Raw genomic sequence first — 17637 nt, forward strand, 5'->3', positions numbered from 1 at the left:
TGTCGAGTGAGGCTGAGACGGCACCGGCACCAAGAGGAGCAGCTGGCCTCCGCCTCTGGCTCTTCCTCGAGAAGAGATAAAGTGAAGCCACTTTGGGAAACCCATTCAAGCCGTGAGGGAGGGAGAGGGGGGCAGATACACACTAGACAGACGGCTGAGGCCCGAGGGCTACCTGCAGTTTTCAAAGGTTTCAGGCTGTTATCTAGATGTGCTGAGGTACCCCCGCAGGGAGGGATGGGGCTTCGATACCTGTACCCTCCCTTCTGCTCCTTGTCCCTAGACACCACCATCTTCTGCATCATTGCGACGGAGAAAACAAACTGAATTCCAAGGGTCCCTTTGATGGAAGTGCGTGCATCTGAAGGATGTTCGCAGGGAGGAACAGTGGGAGGCTGAACCCAGATGGGCCGAGCTTCATGGGCTGAGGCGTTTCTAAAATTGAGCTGGAAATGTGAGCTTTTAAAGTCTGATTTCCATTTTGGACCATTTAATTTAGACATTTCCGTTGTATCCCACCACACTTTCAGCATTCAAATAGACACCGTTCTTATGTAGATAAATCTCCTTCTACGTCACACACTTGGGCCTCATCCTCGACCCCCAGATTCGGGAAGAAGCAGGCAAATGTCCCCCAGATGGCAATAGCAGCCCTCCCTCCCTCCCTCCCTCCCTCCTACCCTCTCTCCCTCAGTCCCTCAGTCCCNGTCCCTCCCTCCCTCCCTCCCTCCCTCCCTCCCTCTCTCCACAGTGTCTGTGTGGTGTAGTCAGGGGACGACTTTGTTCCTCAGATGCCACCATTTTTTTTTCTTCCATTTGAGACAGGGTCAGGGGTCTTCCTGTCCCTATTTCAGCACATTGGGATCACAAGTATGCACAAGCATGCCCAGCTTTAAGAACAACAACAAAATCACAGATTCCAGGGTCTAAACCCAGGCCCTTCTGTCTCTGTGTTAAGCACTTTACTGAAAGAGCTACCTCCCAAGCCCTGAGATATTTTTTTATTTTTGCAGTTTTCCTAGAATGAAGAGGTTCAGCATAAGTGTCTAAACTGTTATGAAAGTGTCCATCAGTGTTGGAGCAAAGTTCCGGGCATTTCATTTGGGAAGGATGCATGGAGAATGTGAGTTTTTAATATAATTTGAAAATCATTTGACAGATTTGGGGCTTGCTTTATGCATATTTAAATTCTTTCCCAAAGAAGACGAAAGAGTCAGAAGTTCTTTCTACTCACTTATGAAAAGTACCAGTAGAAATGGGGCCCTTCTAAGGGAAGTGTCAGTCACACTTTTATCTGGGATATGTGAGGATGGCACGTGACTAGCTCCCTGATCCAGAACCAAGTTCATCAGATGCCAGCTCTGACTTCACCCTGGTGGGTCACAGGCAACACTCTCTTAAAAAAAAAAAAAAAAAAAAAAGAACAATCACATACATTTTACGAGCGTGTCACTCTGGATGCCAGAGTGAAGTCTGGTTCCTGCATGGCTCACAGTTTGACATCTGACATCAGAAGATGCAGACTTCACTCTTGGATCTTCCGTTCACAGCCCAGAATAAACCCTTTATTTTCTTATGGAAATATACTTTCCATTACCTGTGCAATGAAGGCCTCAGGTAGGGTTACAGCTTCTGTGAGTCTATACGTATAGAACACAGTTTGGGGCTCTAGCTCAATGGGAGACCTTTTGCAAGGGAGAGGAAGAGAGGGAAAGAGGGAGGGAGGGAAGGAGGGAGGGAGGCAGAGAGAGAAAGAGAAAGAGAGAGAGAGAGAGAGAGAGAGACTGACTGTCCGGGAGCTCTACTCCATGCTAGTCAACTAGACATGCTCTGAGCTGAGCCACCCTCTTTGTCACTCCTCAGTGTCATGGGGTGGCCCCTCAAGACTTCACTAAGATCAGCCTATTGATCCAGACAACTTCAATTTTGCTGCAGGTTTCAGGGAGGACATATCAGGTCCTAGTGATGTTTCAGGAATAAATGTGCGAAAGACAAACGTTGGCACCAAAGTCTGCTTGTGGTTAGAGTACCTGCCTCGGTGGGAAAGACAGACTTGGTGCAGTCGGGAAGGGGGCTCCTGATGGTTCCTGCTCACGTGGAATGTCGTGTGTCATTTCCTGTCAGGTAGTTCCCGCTGCACGGCACTTTCTCTGCAGCTGAGCAAGGCCTAAACCTTATCAGTGACTGCCACTGTCCAGGCCTCCAGTGCAAGCCGACAGCCTTGCCGTGCAGCCCAGTCCTGGTCTGAGCAGGGGTCTGGAAAGTCCAAACCCATCAGTTCTCCTGGAAAGCACTTCTGACAGTCCACCCAACTTGCTACACACCTTGCACATTACGTTAGCAATAGAAATGTGTATGCAATAAGACTTACATTCTTTCCATTATGTATATGTTATGTGTCTCTGTGTATACACCGTGTGTGATTAAACATGAGGCCAGAGGGCAGTTTTTGGCCCTGGGAGCACAGGTTATGTGCTACCCAACGTGGGTACTAGGGAACAAAGTCAAGTCCCCCAGAAAAGAGATAACAGCTCTTTAAAAAAAATAAAGATTTTATTTATTAATTTTTATGTACATGAGTGCTCTGTCTGCATGCATGCCTTTATGCCAGAGGAGGGCATCAGATTCCACTAGAGATGGTTGTAAGCCACCATGTGGTTGCTGGGAACTGAACTCAGGACCTCTGGAAGAGCAGTCAGTGCTCTTAATGGCTGAGCCATCTCTCCAACTCTGAACTGACGTCAGACACTGGCCTCGAACAGGCAATCACAGTGACATGTGGCTGTGACCACTCTCGCTTCGGCTGTGAGCAATCTGATGTCTAGGATTTAGCCAATTGTTAGATTCCCCAGTAGCAAGAACAGCACCTGGCATATGGTAGACTCTCAACAAATGCTGTCAAAATGCAATGAATCATTGGAGAAAAGGGAAAAAGATGATATCTAAAATAATTCCTTAACTGCTGGTGTTGTTACATTTAGACTGTCTCATTCAGATGAACTGAGTGTGTGCTATCAAAGGAGTTTACGGTTATCCTGAAGGGACCGGAGTGTAAAGGACTTTTGTAGGCCACCTGGGACTGGCAAACTGTGATTGACAAGTCTAACAAGGGCTGTTGCCTGTATCTGAAGATGAAGCTGCATCAGAGCACAGACGTACAGTCTTTGTACTACAGCTATGTAATGGAGTAGAGGTGACTGCGTGACCTGTGTTATGGCTTAGATAGGAAACAGGTTGATGAGGACCTGGACTCAGGAACTGTAGCTTGGCCCCACTGCCCACCCTAGCTCTCTAGTTCCAGCTGCCCCGTTCTCCCACAGTCACAGAGCTGATTTTGCCTCCAGCTTTCCCCACTGCGATGGACCATGCCCTCTGAATCGTGATCTAGAATAAATATTTCCTAAGTTGTGTCTGTCGGGTGTTCTGTCACAGTGATGAGCAAAGTAGCAACACAACCTACAGAGCCTCTATACTAAAAGGCTGGCCACCCGGACCTAGAACACAGCTCTGGGACCTAGAACACTGCTCTACTCTGCCTTTTGGTGAACAGGCTGGCCACTGGACCAAGAATACAGCTCTACTCCGCCTTTCGGTGAACAGGCTGGCCACCGGGATCTAGAACACTGCTCTATTCTGCCTTTCAGTGAACAGGCTGGCCTCCTGGACCTAGAACACAGCTCTGGGACCTAGAACACTGCTCTACTTCGCCTTTCAGTGAACAGGCTGGCCAATGGACCTAGAACACTGCTCTACTTCACTTTTCAGTGAACAGGCTGGCCACCGGGACCTAGAACACTGCTCTACTCCGCCTTTCAATGAACAGGCTGGCCACCGGGACCTAGAACACTGCTCTACTCCACCTTTCAGTGAAAAGGTTGGCCACCCGGACCTAGAACACTGCTCTACTCTGCCTTTCAGTGAAGAGGCTGGCCACTGGACCTAGAACACAGCTCTACTCTGTCTTTCAGTGAACAGGCTGGCCACCCGGACCTAGAACACAGCTCTACTCTGTCTTTCAGTGAAAAGGTTGGCCACCTGGACCTAGAACACTGCTCTACTCTACCTTTCAGTGAAGAGGCTGGCCACTGGGACCTAGAACACAGCTCTACTCACCTTTCAGTGAAAAGGCTGGCCACTGGGACCTAGAACATAGCTCTACTCACCTTTTGGTGAACAGGATGGCCACTGGGACCTAGAACACAGCTCTACTCACCTTTTGGTGAACAGGCTGGCCACCTGGTCCCAGAACACTGCTCTGGAGCATGGAAGGGAACTGAGGCTGTGGGTGGGAAATGACTTGCTCAGATTCATTACCACACACAGGACTGCACCCTAGCTCTCTTCTGGCCTGTCCCGTTTTGACTATCCCTCTATGTCTTCCCAAACCACAAGAACACACTGTAAAGCTCTGGTACAAAAGTCAGAAGCTTCCCCTGGGCCCGACCTACAAGCTGAAGAGCTGACGGGTGTTGTCAATTTTCCCAATGACAGAACCATATCCTGAACCCCAGGTTGGTTTTCTCGAATTCAGACATTACTGAGCATGCTGGAAAAACTGTGACTTGCTTGTTTCAAGGCCTTCCCACAAGCCTCCAGGAGTGAAGCTCGCCTTACAGAGCAAGGGTGGAGTTGCATGACTGCATCTATGAGACGCAGAGCAGAGATGGCATTAAGGCCCTTGCCTGAGTCCTACAGAGAAAGCCATACTGAGGTGGCACTGAATTGTTCTGCAGAACTTAGGTGATCACAGTGGCCATCACAGCACGGAGTTTGTGGCCTTAGGGCAGGGTCTTCACACCACTACATGGAGGTATCTGTGGTTGTTACCTGTGGCTTCCTAAGCTGCACGATCCCTACAACGGAACCCAGTACAGGCATCCAGGATGGACCAGAGATAGGAAGTGGGTGATGGTGACACCCCAGCACTGTTTTATCCAAAATGCTCCCAGGATGTCCTAGGGACAGCAGGGACCAAGGAGGGTCATGCAGGATGGCCCACGGCTGATAAGGAAAACGGGAAGAAGAGTGACTGGAGGCTTCACAGAGGCCAGCGGGGCTGAGCTGGAAATATGGTTTGGCTCCTGGGCTGGTGTAGCAGGTGGCAGTTACAAGCTTCTGGGCTAGAGATGTGCCTTAGTGATAAAGTGTGTATCATAGAAATAAAGCAGGGGACAGGCAAGATGGCTCAGTGGGCAAAGGAGCTTGCTGCCGGGCCTGGTGACACCTGAGTTTGACCCTCAGGGCTTCCATAATAGAAGAGACCCAACTCCTGCAAACTATCCTTTGACCTTCACACACACTCTGTGGCATGCACCCACCCCCTGACACACAAAATAAATACGCGTAATAAAACATTTTAAGATGAAACAGGCAAGTGTGAAGCCTCTCACTTGCCTGTGCCAGTTATAAAGGACACTGGACACACATGTGGGCTCTTCCTGAACATTTCCTCTGAGGCAAATGTAAAACCTCTAAAGCTCCATCTATGAGTTCTTAATCCTGGTTCAACAGGGCAGGGATCTATTGCAAGCTGATAAGCAATTTCTTTGCCTGTAAATACAGTCAGTGGCCGATGGGATTGGCCAAGTCAACCTAGACTTGAGTAGGATGCAGAGAATGGTTTCTGACTCGCGAACTCAGGAGTGACAACTGGGAGCCCTTCCACAGTGGGAACAACGTGCCCGAGACAAGCAGGACGATCCACTCTGCCCAGCCGGTGCCTCTGGAGGAGTACACAAGACCGGGGGGGGGGGGGGGGGGGGGGGGGAGGGGGGGGGGGGGGGGGGGGGGGGGGGGGCAAGGGGACCAGCAGAGGGCCGAGCAGTGTTTGGGGCTAGATCGCGTCTGAAAGTCCCTGTTCTGGGCTTCTGTGAAGTGAGGTGTGGTGACTTCTTGCTTCCTTTTGGATTTCTGAGATTGTATCTCACTGGTCCCAGGGCTGCTCTGGGCACTCCATTACAGGAGAGACCGCAGCTACTTAATCTTTAATCCACTGCCCTTGTGAGAGGTCACATCATGCGTGTTTTCCAATTGCTGTCTGCTCTGAAGCACTTCTGTGCTATGTGTGGGTCATCTTGAGATTTGAGTTAATCTGATTTTATCCTAGGATCGATCAAGGGAGAGTAAGGAAAATGATGATGGCGGTTGTGACAAACTCCAGCCCTCTTGGCTCTCACCCAAAGTACTTGTCAAGGAGATTGATTTTCCCTCCAGCCAGCATCCTATTCACCATTGCTGCCTCAGAGGGCTGTCTATCAGCCCACACATTGGGTAGGTAGAATGAAAACTCAGAAAACACCCCTACATCATGGGCTCAATCCCCCTCATGACCCTGGTTTCACATCAGTGAGTATGTGTGTATGTCGTGTAAAAGGGGAGGAGGAGTTCATGCAGGAGCCCACAGGCCCACATCTGAGCTCCCACCGCCGAGCAATGCTTTGGACCCATTTCCCTGTCACGTCAAGGCCGGCTTCAGAGGCCAGTGTGTTCAGTGAATGCAAAAGCCAAGCAGGGTCAGGCCCACATGTGGATTTGCACAAGAGGCCAACGTCTGGGGGTAGGAGAGAGGGTTGATACAAACATGGCAGTACTTCTGCCAAACCAATTTCTAAATGAAGCCCAGCTGGTCCCAGGCTCTAATACCTGGAGAAGGCTGGCTTGAGCTGCATGGATGGTGGCTGGTGAGGGCTCCTCCCACGTCTGTGGATCACAGGGTTTCCTGAGCTCCGGCTCCAGGGGCCTCCTAGACGAGTTCTTGTTCTCTGCCCTGTACCTCGTGGCTGTTCCTTTATGCTCATGTCTGGGCTTCATCATGAAGTGCCCCCCACAAAATAACCGTTCACACATGGAGACGAGGGGAGTTTATGTGCAGCAGAATGCACTATTTAAAGCTGAGTGGTGGACATTCCTCTGCGTAAGTCTTTTGGCTACCCCGCTTCCTGTCATCTCCCATCACTGTGTCCTTCTGGGTAAAGCTGTTATTCCAGTCTGTTCCCCACGGACTGCGGACAGGGAGCCATTGCTGCACTGCCTCATTCTCTTCTGTACAGGAAGCTGGCCAGCATGGACAACACATGATAGCTGTGGGCACACGAGACAATCACTTCCCCCTCCCCTCACCCCATCCCTCGGAAGGGGTAAAGTCAACTGTTGGTGAGGACAGCTGATCTTCAGAGACCTGCCTGACTGCTTGGGAAAATAGCCTACCAAGTCCTTTAATGGCTAAGCAGAGAGCTACGTCACAACACAGCATGTAACCCCATGTATATTTATAAAAGAAATGGAAACAGGCACATGAGATACACTTATCCCTGAGAGTGGTATATGGCAGCATTGTTCACAACCACCCAAAGGGGGAACAATCCAACCAGCACCACTGGCCAGTGGATGACTGTGTTGCGTTATCAGCTGCAGTCTAACCAGCCACACCCAGAATGAAGCACGGATGCAAGCTCTAACTTGGGAGATCCCTGAAAATGTCACGCCAAGCCGAAGATGCCTTTCAGAGATAGCAGGTGACATCATTCTATTCATACGAACCCAGAACAGGGAAACCCAGCTGGCCAGTGACTGCTTAGAGGTGTCTGGGAGGGGGTGAGGAGGTAGCTAGAGATATGGTTCTTTCTTTCTTATTACTGTATGTGTGCATGCGTGTGTACATATGCTATGTGTGAGGACGCATACATGCCATGATACATGGGCAGTTAGTTCTCTGCTTCCATCATGGGATCTGGAGATTTGCATTTATCCTCTGAGCCATCTTGCCAGCCCTGAGGATGCTTTCTGAAGTGACAAACATATAAAATAGCTGTGCTGATGCTCACAGATATGTGTAACAAACAAACACTGGTTAATGAAGTTGTTTTTGTTTATTTATTTTTAGACACGCTCTTGCTATGTAGCTCTAGCTAGCCTGGCATTCTCTATGTAGCCCAGGATGGCCTCAGCTTCCTGGAGTACTAGGCACAGGCATGAACCACCATGCTTAATTTGGCTGTACATGTTTTTCCCCCTCGAGACAGGCTTTCTTTGTGTAACAGCCCTGATTATACTGGAACTCACTTTGTAGACCAGGCATGTTTGGTTCACACTCAGCCTACCTTGCCCCGAGTGCTGCAATTAAAGGTGTGCACCACCACCACCTGGCCTCACGTATGACTCACTGATAAGATCTGACAGTGCCGAGGACTGAACCCGGGACCTTCTGTGTGTTTGGAAACCACTCTACCACTGAGCTGAATCTTCAACTTGGTTACACAGCCTTTCAATGGGTGAGTTAGAATTATGTGGTAGGGAAACTGTATTTCCTCAAAGCTGTTTTTCTGAAGACAAGAGATGCATATTAATACTGTAACTAAGCCCAGCACATGGGAAGTTCAGAGCCCTGAGAGGAAACAGCTGGCACACTGAAATGAATTATCACAGAGATTCATGAAGGACTATTCATAAAGATGTGGGCAGATACAGGAGCCCGACCAGACATGGGGGAGAGTCCTGTGGGCAAGGGGAAGGAATCCAGACAGTGTTGTGGCACACAGGGCTACCTTCCAGGAGAAAGAAGCGTCTGCCCGTGGCAGCCCAGCAGAAGTATGGACAACTCACAACCTCCATCTGTGGTAGACCTCATCCCAAAACCCAAAGATGCAGAGTCAGCCTTGGGGGTAAGACGGGACAGTTACAACAATTGTTGGTCACCAATTTAGCTTCATTTTGTCCCCTCCTGCCAATCTGACAACAGGGCCAGGTTTGGACACTATATAAGGAACTTCTTGATTGTAATCATGTGTGGTGGCTCACACATGTAATCCCAGCACTTGAAGGCTGAAGCAGGAGGGTTGCTGTGTTTAATTAAGGTCAGCCTGAGTTAAGAGTCAAACAACACAAATGAAATGGCTTATTGCAAAGCTTGAGGATCTTCCTGGAGCAAAATCCATGTAGGCTTTTGTAGATGCCCCAGGCTTTCTTCTGGAGAGGTTGGGGAAAGCAAGTAGAGAACTATCCCCAGCTGTTCAGAGAGTGGAGGTGAAGGGGGGTGGGGTGGGCAATGGGATGAACTGGGCTGGGACCTTGTCTCCGCAGGGCGAGTAGAGGAAATACCAAAAGCCCAAACGGGAAGGAGGCAAATCCTTCATGTCCTGTTCTAGTACCGTTTGCTTCTCCAGGGTCATTTCTCGTTGAGGTGTGGTCTCCTACCTTCGCAGCCTTATTTTAAAGATCCATGTTTGCATTTGGATCCGTCTGGGTGGAAAGACAGAATGACTGCCTGCCTGCTGTGGACTGAACCGTGTGGTCCCCGTCTGTTCTACACTAAAATCCTAAACTTCAGTGCAGACTTAGAATTACATGCTCTGTAGGTGGTCTTCACAATGGCAACGGAGGCAAACGAGGCTATTGTCCTAGTCCTGTGTCCTCATAAAGCTCAGGGCACACACAGAGGGATGACCGTGGAAAGATGGAACACGGTCAACCACAAGACAAACTCACCCTCCGAAGAAAGCCCAGATGACACCTTCAGAGACTGCAATTAAAGGGTCTGGCTGTTAAATCTGCCCAGCTTGCATTCTTCAGTGTGGCAGCCCAGAGAATCAATACACACACACACACACACACACACACACACACACACACACACACACACACACACCCCTCGCTGGAGGTTTAGAAGGGAGCGATGTCTCCCGTCTTTACAGCAGGCTGGTTCTGCATGTGCCCTTCCCTCCTGGCTGTCTGAACAATGTCGTCAACTCTGGCTGGGAGTCCTCTTCCAGACTTGCAGAGATCCTGCCTGCAGGCCCAGACTCCAGGAAAGGTGTCTGACCTGGCCTCTGGTCACCTGCCACTCACTGCAGCCACTTTCCTGCTGTGTCCCATTCAGGGACCGGCCTTTGTCCCCAAAGCTGACCCCAACCCCGGCATCAGGACAGCATCCTGTCTCCAGGCTCTCTCCCCAGTGCTCCCTAGGCAGCAGGAAGAACCAGTTGTCTCAGAAATGTGACATCTACAGCAATAAGAGCAGCAGCATCTCTCAGCATGCACACTGCTTTGCTTTGATGCAGTTCAGACAATGTCTAAGGCAGTGAGTGCAGCTGGGTTCTGCCACCTAAGGAGCTGGGAACTGCCTGGTGTTTCCTGTGCGTCTGAGACCTGTGGGCAGATGAGACTGTCGGGCTCTTGCTTTTCCTGACCCTGGGAGTTAAGTCAGGCAGCCAGATTTAGTCTTTGCTTCAGGTTTCCTAGCAGGGAACCAAAATGGCGCTGGGAGAATGATGCACAGGTGCGACACCCACCTCCTCACCTGCTGCGGTTGGAGGTTGTTATGGAAACAGAACCCTCCACTTCCAGGGTGTAGGTAGCCACATTCTGGTACCTGTGCTCATACCCATGGGCAGCCTCTCATTAAGAAGCCAGAATTCGCTTGCTGCAGGTGCTGTTGGCTTTCTAAAGCAGCAAGACCAGGCAACTTAGTATACTGCTGCTGGCCTTTGTGTGAAAAACGCCTACCAGAAATCAAACCTCCTGCAAGACTCTTCTTGTATTGTGTGAAAACCAAACACCTCTGTCCAGACACCTAGGTTTCCCCTCCAATCAGCCTTTGACAAGTATAACACACGTACCATGCAGGAATGACTCACTCCTCAGAGGGGGCAGGAGACCTGTCAGTGACTACCTGTGTTCACAGAGGATAACCACTGTCTTCATGCTCACACAAGATCCATGCAAGCTAGAACTCGGTGGCTGTTGGGTGACAATGCCAACTTTCTCTGGTATAGCTGGGGAGCTCTTCTTGACAATGCAATGGTGGGCAGGACTCAAGCTACCACAAACTCAGGCGATCAGGAAAGCCTGGAGGACTGTAGGCACGGAGGACTGCAGCGTGGTCACAGAGACAGTCTCTTGAGCCTCGGGGGTGCTTGGAATTCAGTGGAGATTCTGGATCGGATCTAGTTCACCACTTTGATCTGCTTCCACCATTTACCAGTGTGTGTGCACACACGCACGCGCTTTTTGTGACAGGGTCTTGCTATGTGGCCCTGACTGCCTTAGAACTAGCTATGTAGACAAGGCTGTTCTCAAAGTTGTGGTGATCCTCTTGTCTCTGCCTCCTACCCAGCTGAAATTTTGTGTGTGCGTTTGTGTGAACACATGCGATACAGAGGCAGGTGCTCCCAGAGGCCAGATCAGATCCCCGGAGCTGGTGCTCCAGGTGGCTGTAGGCCACTCAATCGTGGGTGCTGGAAAGTGCTCCTAACCACCGAGCCATCTCTCCAGTCCTGAAACTGCAGTTTCACCCATCTCCCAGTTGTTTCTTTCCCTCTGACTCAGGCTGACATGTCTGTCTCCTCCACTCACAGGCTGCAGGATATCTGACTGCACTATGACATCCCGAGACTGTTAATAAAGTTAACCTTGAATCAAGGGGTGAAGCCAGCCAGGGTTAGCCATAGAGAAGCCAGGAATATGGATTGAGAAGACAAAGGAAAAAGTAGGGAGACTTCAAACTGGCACTGTGGAGAGAGGCACTTGCTGGGTCTGTTGGACACTCCTCCTCTTCTTTGGTCTATCAGGTTTATACCCCAATATCTGATTCCTGAGTCTTTACTGGTAATAGAACAACTCAGATAAACACCACAGCCATGAGCTAGTGGAAGGGAGGGAAGAAGGGGTGGGGGCGGGGCAGGCCTGAGGCTCTGGGCTCCAGATGGCACTTGGTCCCACTGCCACCTGGTGTTGGTAATGAGCCACAACTTCAGCCTCCTCGCCCGACACTGCAGTGACACAAGCTCCCAAAATCTTTCACATAGAAGTAAGATGTGGTGGCACCCAGCTGTCATCCTAGCACTCAGAACTAGGGAGAGTCCTGAGTTCAAGGCCAGCCTGGGCCATATAAGACCCTGTCTCAAAACACACACACACACACACACACACACACACACACACACACACAAACGCACACACACACACACACCAACCAATGCCAAGCAGATGTTTCAGTTCTGTTTTGCACTACTTTTGGTTTGCTTTATTTATTTCTGTTGTTGTTTTGAGCAAGATCTCATTTGCTTCCCTTTCGTGTTTTGTTTTTACTGAGCATGGATTACTCTTTAAAAAGAAGAGCAGCACATATTTTTCGGGAAAAGTCTTGAAGAAGGTCGGAATAACTGCCTTGGAGGAAACTAGGCTCACGGACAGGGTAGCTATTTTTAGACGGAGGGCTAGTGGGAGGACCAGACAGATCTGAGTACAGCTTCAGAAACAGGACAAGGACTAGGGAGGCTCAGAGCAGCTCAGAGCGGTACTGCTGACTAGAAAAGCCAGGGAGACAGAGCACACCATTCTGAAGGCATCTGAGGTCCTTAAACCACTGCTCACTGACAACAGACATGTGGCCCTGCAGTAGCTCTTACTGACTTATGGATTCTAATTTGTTGACTACATTTTCTTTTAAATACACAAGAAAACTGTTTTCTATAATCCCCACGGGATGACGTCTGCCACCCTTCCCCCATCCTTACAGGTCAGTGTGCACTGGGGGTGTCTGGAGTGAAGGAGCTGTGCAGGACTGCGCTGCAGCTGCCCTCTGCCATACCCTCTATGCAGAGCACCTGACCTGCAGGATTTCAGCCTTTATTTAGTCCTGGTAGGCAACGAAGAACAGAGGCTGGGTGTCCCTCCATCGCGAGGCACTCTCCCAGTGGGCAACACCTTTTTGTCTCCCTGGCCATATCTAACTACCAGAAGGGTGGTAGGAAATGTAGGTTTCCACTGGATACTATGCCACCCATTAAACTGGGTTCTGATGGACTCCCTGCTCCTCTCTGAGGATGGGTGATCACTCCCTTCTCTGTGATGCTAAGTAGGGTTGGGGCTGCAGCTCAGGGAAGGGGGCTTACATTGCACTCCAAGACCTTGGGTTTGATCCCAGCACCAGAGAAAAAACAAAAATCAACCCAATCCAAACCCCAGAAGTGTGAGGACTTGCAGTGTCAGGTGCTATGCAATCCCAACACGAGGAGACTCAGACAACAGACTGACCTTGAACAAAGACCAAGATGCCTGACCTATGAGAGTCTGTGGAGCCCAGGAAATCTCACCCTGCATTACAGAGTTCAGTGAGGATGAAGATGTCAGGATGTTGGGAGCCCCTGTGGTTCTCTGGTTGGTCTTGCTCAGCCAGGAAAGCAGACGGGCAGCTGGAGAACAGCCTTCCTGCCACATGTCAGTCGAGGCCATGGGGCCCAAATGGTCACAGCCAAATGCAGAGGCCCAAGACTGAACCACAATGGCTTGGTCAAAGCACCCAACTTGTTGGTCTTTGGGAGAGCAGGCTAGCAGGATGCTTCCCCCAGCAGTGGGGACAGCACAGGCTCAGATCTCTATAGAACAAAGCATTATTTGTGGCATTCAAAGCCTATTCCTAACTGCTCAGTATAGTATATTCTAGTCCTGACTGCTGAGAATGAGCTCTGTCCTCTTACAGGATCCCAAGTCCCATAGGAATGGCAGCAGCGTGGCCAGAGGCATAGGGGCACTTAAGACTAAACAAACACAAATCACAGGGATCTAGGAAAGGGGTCAGGGAGGGTGGGCAGGAAGGCTAGAGGCCTCAGACCCTGGAGGATGCACCCTGAAGTTTGACTTCCAAAGCATTCCTTCTGGAAGCTTCCAGCACCTCACGGTCACATACAGCCCACACATCCAAGCTCCACAGATAGCTGTAAAGAACATCCCCGTCCTGCTTTCTTCCCCAGACCCTTTGCCATCTTGAGACCCTAGGCTGAAGATAGAGCCCAGGAAGGGCCAGCAGAAGGCAGTCAGCAAGCATGGGCACCCCTGCCTCTCCTTCACCCTCAGCAGCCTGTCTCTTTATCCCCAGAGGGGCATAATCAGGGATCAAAGCTTCTGGAACCCCTTTGGTCCTCTGAAGCATGTATGAGTCACCAGGGACACGTACCCCCCATCTTATCCAGGCCATCTGCACTCAATCACAGGCCCTTTGGAAGCCAGCAGAGAGCCGAGTCTCTGCTGCGGCGCTCTGTGATTAGCTGGTTCTTGTTTTGAACGCTGCACAGCTGTGAGCAGCAGTCATGATTCAAAGCCTTTTTCCTCAAAAAGAAAACTGACAAAGTAGCTGTGACTGCTGTGTGGAGTCTGAAAGTCTCGCTTCCTAGATCAGTCCCGGCCTTCCTGGGTCTGGGATCACTCAGACTCTGTGGTCAGCAAATAAGCTAAGAACTACCAAGACAGACGTTGGCAGAGGGGAAACGTCTCTGTCAGGAGGCTGAGGCAGGAGGATCACAAATTTGGGGTATCATGGACAAGAGCACGTCTCAGAAGCACAACAGAGCAAGCGAGGAAAGACTGACACGGGTTCTAAGTGGCCTGCCTGAGGCCAGGCCTCTCTCGCTGTGACGTCACCTCTTCCATGGACTCACACCAGCTCTCTGCAGTCCATTCCTTCCCAGACAGTCACAACAATCCATCCTGGGAGCTGCAGTTCACAAGAAGTCTGAGGAATCACGGTCCTTTTTTCATAATAAATGGTGAATGCAGCAAACGGTGGCACACAGATGCCAATAACCACAGGCAGAGCTGTGCACTCGGGAAGTTCATGCTTGCTTGGCTGTGGTTGGCTTTTATCTATCATCTACATGTCCTAAAATTCAGAACTCGGTCTGGAGTAACTGGTTTTGCTTATCATGCCGAGAAGTCAAAATGTCTATTTAGCATAAAAGCTGCCCCAAATTATATCACTGTAAAAAAAATAAAGACTTAAAAAGAAATCTATGTGTGCATTTGCATGTGCGTGTGGTGGGGTGCCCTTGGCATCAGCAGGACCCTGCAGCACAACACTGGAAACAGAAACACCAGTGTGAACTTACGGTTTCTGGGACGGGTAAGAAGTAAACGTCAGTGCACTAGTCTATGGGCTCACATTCAGGAAACGGCACCAGGCTCTGACGGCAGCGCCTGGGGCTGGCAGGAGGGTTAAGATGAGGCTAGCTTGGGCTACCTGTCCGGGCCAAGGCCGCCTAGGTTTCATGGCAAGATCCTGTCTCAAAAAAAATCAAGGGCTGGGGAGCACAATCCAGGGTCTGGGTTTGAGTCCCACGTACTGCAAATCAACCGATCAATAGACAATCAATTACAAACACAAGACAAAACTCAACCAACAACACTGACGACAACCAGCAGCCAAACGTGTTAGTGGTACTGGGGAGGCTTCAAGGTCAAGGCCTTCCTGAGCAATCTGGAGGAGGCAGACACAAGACCCCGACACACATTCCTGTCCTCACCACAGATGGGGCTTAAAACAACAAACCCCAATCCCTAAGGAGAAGGGGTCAAGTAAGAAGGACACAGGATCCAGCTTGAAGGTGATCCTACTGGTCACAGCTGAGACCAGGGTAGTTCCTGTAAAAATAATGATGGCAAGATGAAAAATGAAGCACATATCTATAAATTAAAAATAAAACGAGGCCAGGCATGGTGGCTCAAGCCTGTGATCCCAGCACTCCAAAGGGCAGGGAGATGTCATGATCCCATGCAAGACTGGGGTGGACACTCTACTTATAAAACAAAACAAAAAAAACCCCTACTCTTTACAGTGAAGTTTGCCAAACCCTGTCTTAGACCAGGGGTCAGCAGTGATGGGCTCAGTGAGGCTGCAGCACCACCTTAGCGACGCCCCTGTCACGGGCACCACTTAACAAAACCTAAGAAACAGCTGACAGAGTTCCTGGCAGAACTCAGAGCACCAAGGTCGACTCAGCCCCTAAGAAACTCAGCTGTGCTTCAGAGTTCAGGACACAGCAGGTTCGATGGGAGCCTGCAGTCCTGCCCGTGTCCTCAGTGTCTAGAACAGCCGGGTACATGGGTAAGGTTCTAATGGGGTCAAGAATCTGGATGGAGGCAGTGATGATAGCTCGCTCACTCGAGGACATGTTGAGGTCTCAAAGAACAAGACTCTCGCTCCCATGAACACACACCTGTGAGTTTGGCAGTTGGCTCCTCAACAACACAGCCTCAGACTTGCACTTCCCTGTCACCTGAAGCAACAGTCACCTGTGATGGCCCATTGTTTGCTGTCGTGTTTGTTTTCACAAGCTTAAAATAATGTCTGTAATGTCTCAAACTACAATTTCCTTTTTACTTCACCTGCTACAAGACTCCAAACCCAGGTAAAGCACAGGAGACAGCGGTGCTGAGGACAGGCATCAGCCATGGGTCCTAAACAGCGTTTCTTTAACTGCAGAAATAAACATTGCTTTACATACCCTGACTGTAAACGTGTTAGCCATTGAAACACGGTGAGGAACTGAAAAGACCAGTGAAAGAATGTACTCTTCTAGGTTAAAGTGTTTATAATTGTATTTGAGTTTGGCTGCAAAGGCAGAGTTCCACAAGCCATGTGCCACGTGCCAGGACTGAGACGACCCAGCAAGCCGTCTCCAGCTCCCAGCCAGTCTCACAAATGCCACCACCAGTGCTTTAAGAAACGGACAGGCGAGTCAGACTCTTCCCATGCACCAAGTAATTGGAGAACGTACAGCTTACACATTTGATAAGCACAACGTTGCTTCTGAATGTGACAAACTTGCAAACTGCTCTTGGCTCTGCCAGCTGGGGTCACCCACATATAATGCGCCTCTCAGGGCCACAGGCCTGCAGTCTGTCTGGAGCGTGCTCCTGGGAGGTGATGACATCAGGTCTATCCGGTCCACTGATGCAGACTTCCTGCTCCACACTCACTTTTCTCCGGTGATAAACAGGTGAACGTTCTTTGGAGACCGCAGCATCTGTGCCGCCCGCTCAACACCAACCACGGCAGCCAACCTTTGGGCATCATACTTGGAATAGAGCACGGTGCAGGTCCACGTGGCCTCCTCTCCTCTACTGGTGGCTTTCAGCATATTACAGACTTCACTGTAGAAGTGAGGGTATGTTGGCAGTTCGTAGAATATGAGGTTCCTGATGCCTTTTATTGTGTACCTGTGAGAGAGGGAGGGGCGTGAAGAGCCAGCAGAGCTGTGCTACCAATGGCTTCACAGGGACATGGCTCAGTATGTTGCTAGATGCCTGGGGTGGCAATCAGAGCATAGTCCATGGACACAGAGCACAGACAGAAGGCCACCCCAGAGCCAGAGAGTCTATTTTTATGGCAACATAATCAACTTCCTAATGTTGAGTTTAAGATAATGGCAACAAAAATTTGCATTTCTTAAAAATGTATTTTGAGACAGGGTTTCACTATGTAGTCCTCCTGATCCCACCCCGCCCCCATCCCCGGGAAAGGATCTCTCTGTGTAGCTCTGTAGTCCAGGCTAGCCTTGAACTCACAAAAGATCTAACTCCTGAGTGTTGGGATTAAAGGCATGCACCATCACCACCCAGCCACTATGTAGCGCTTCCTGACCTGGAACTCGGTAGCCTTCTACTTCAGGCTGGCCCCTCTGCCTTCTACTGAGTGCTGGCATTAAAGACAGCACCATGATACAATGATGCTTGGCCCAATTTTTAAATATTCATCATTTATTTATTTTTATGGGACAGAATCTCACTGTGTAACCCTAGTTGGTCCAGAATTTGTGCTGCAGGCCAGGGAGGCTTAGTCTTTCTTATTTTACACATACACATACACAC

At 50.0% G+C, this 17637-nt stretch overlaps 1 protein-coding gene across 2 annotated transcripts in view; it reads right to left on the minus strand.

Moving 5' to 3' along the window:
• Positions 1–17637, minus strand: part of Utp25 (UTP25 small subunit processome component) — a 66367-nt gene that overhangs the window by 29064 nt on the left and 19666 nt on the right. The window contains exon 12 of one of the 2 annotated variants that reach the window (XM_050148241.1): positions 16341–16986. The exons of the other annotated variant lie outside the window; for it this stretch is intronic. Within the exon in view, the coding sequence (XP_050004198.1) occupies positions 16743–16986 (244 nt within the window). The 3' untranslated portion in view covers positions 16341–16742. Of the gene's footprint in view, positions 1–16340; positions 16987–17637 lie in introns of those variants that run through there. 2 annotated transcript variants of the gene reach the window in all.

The sequence above is a fragment of the Alexandromys fortis genome, unplaced genomic scaffold (genome assembly GCF_014885135.2).
Source record: "Alexandromys fortis isolate MF-2015 unplaced genomic scaffold, M_Fortis_MF-2015_v1.1 scaffold_62, whole genome shotgun sequence".
Lineage (NCBI taxonomy): Eukaryota > Metazoa > Chordata > Mammalia > Rodentia > Cricetidae > Alexandromys > Alexandromys fortis.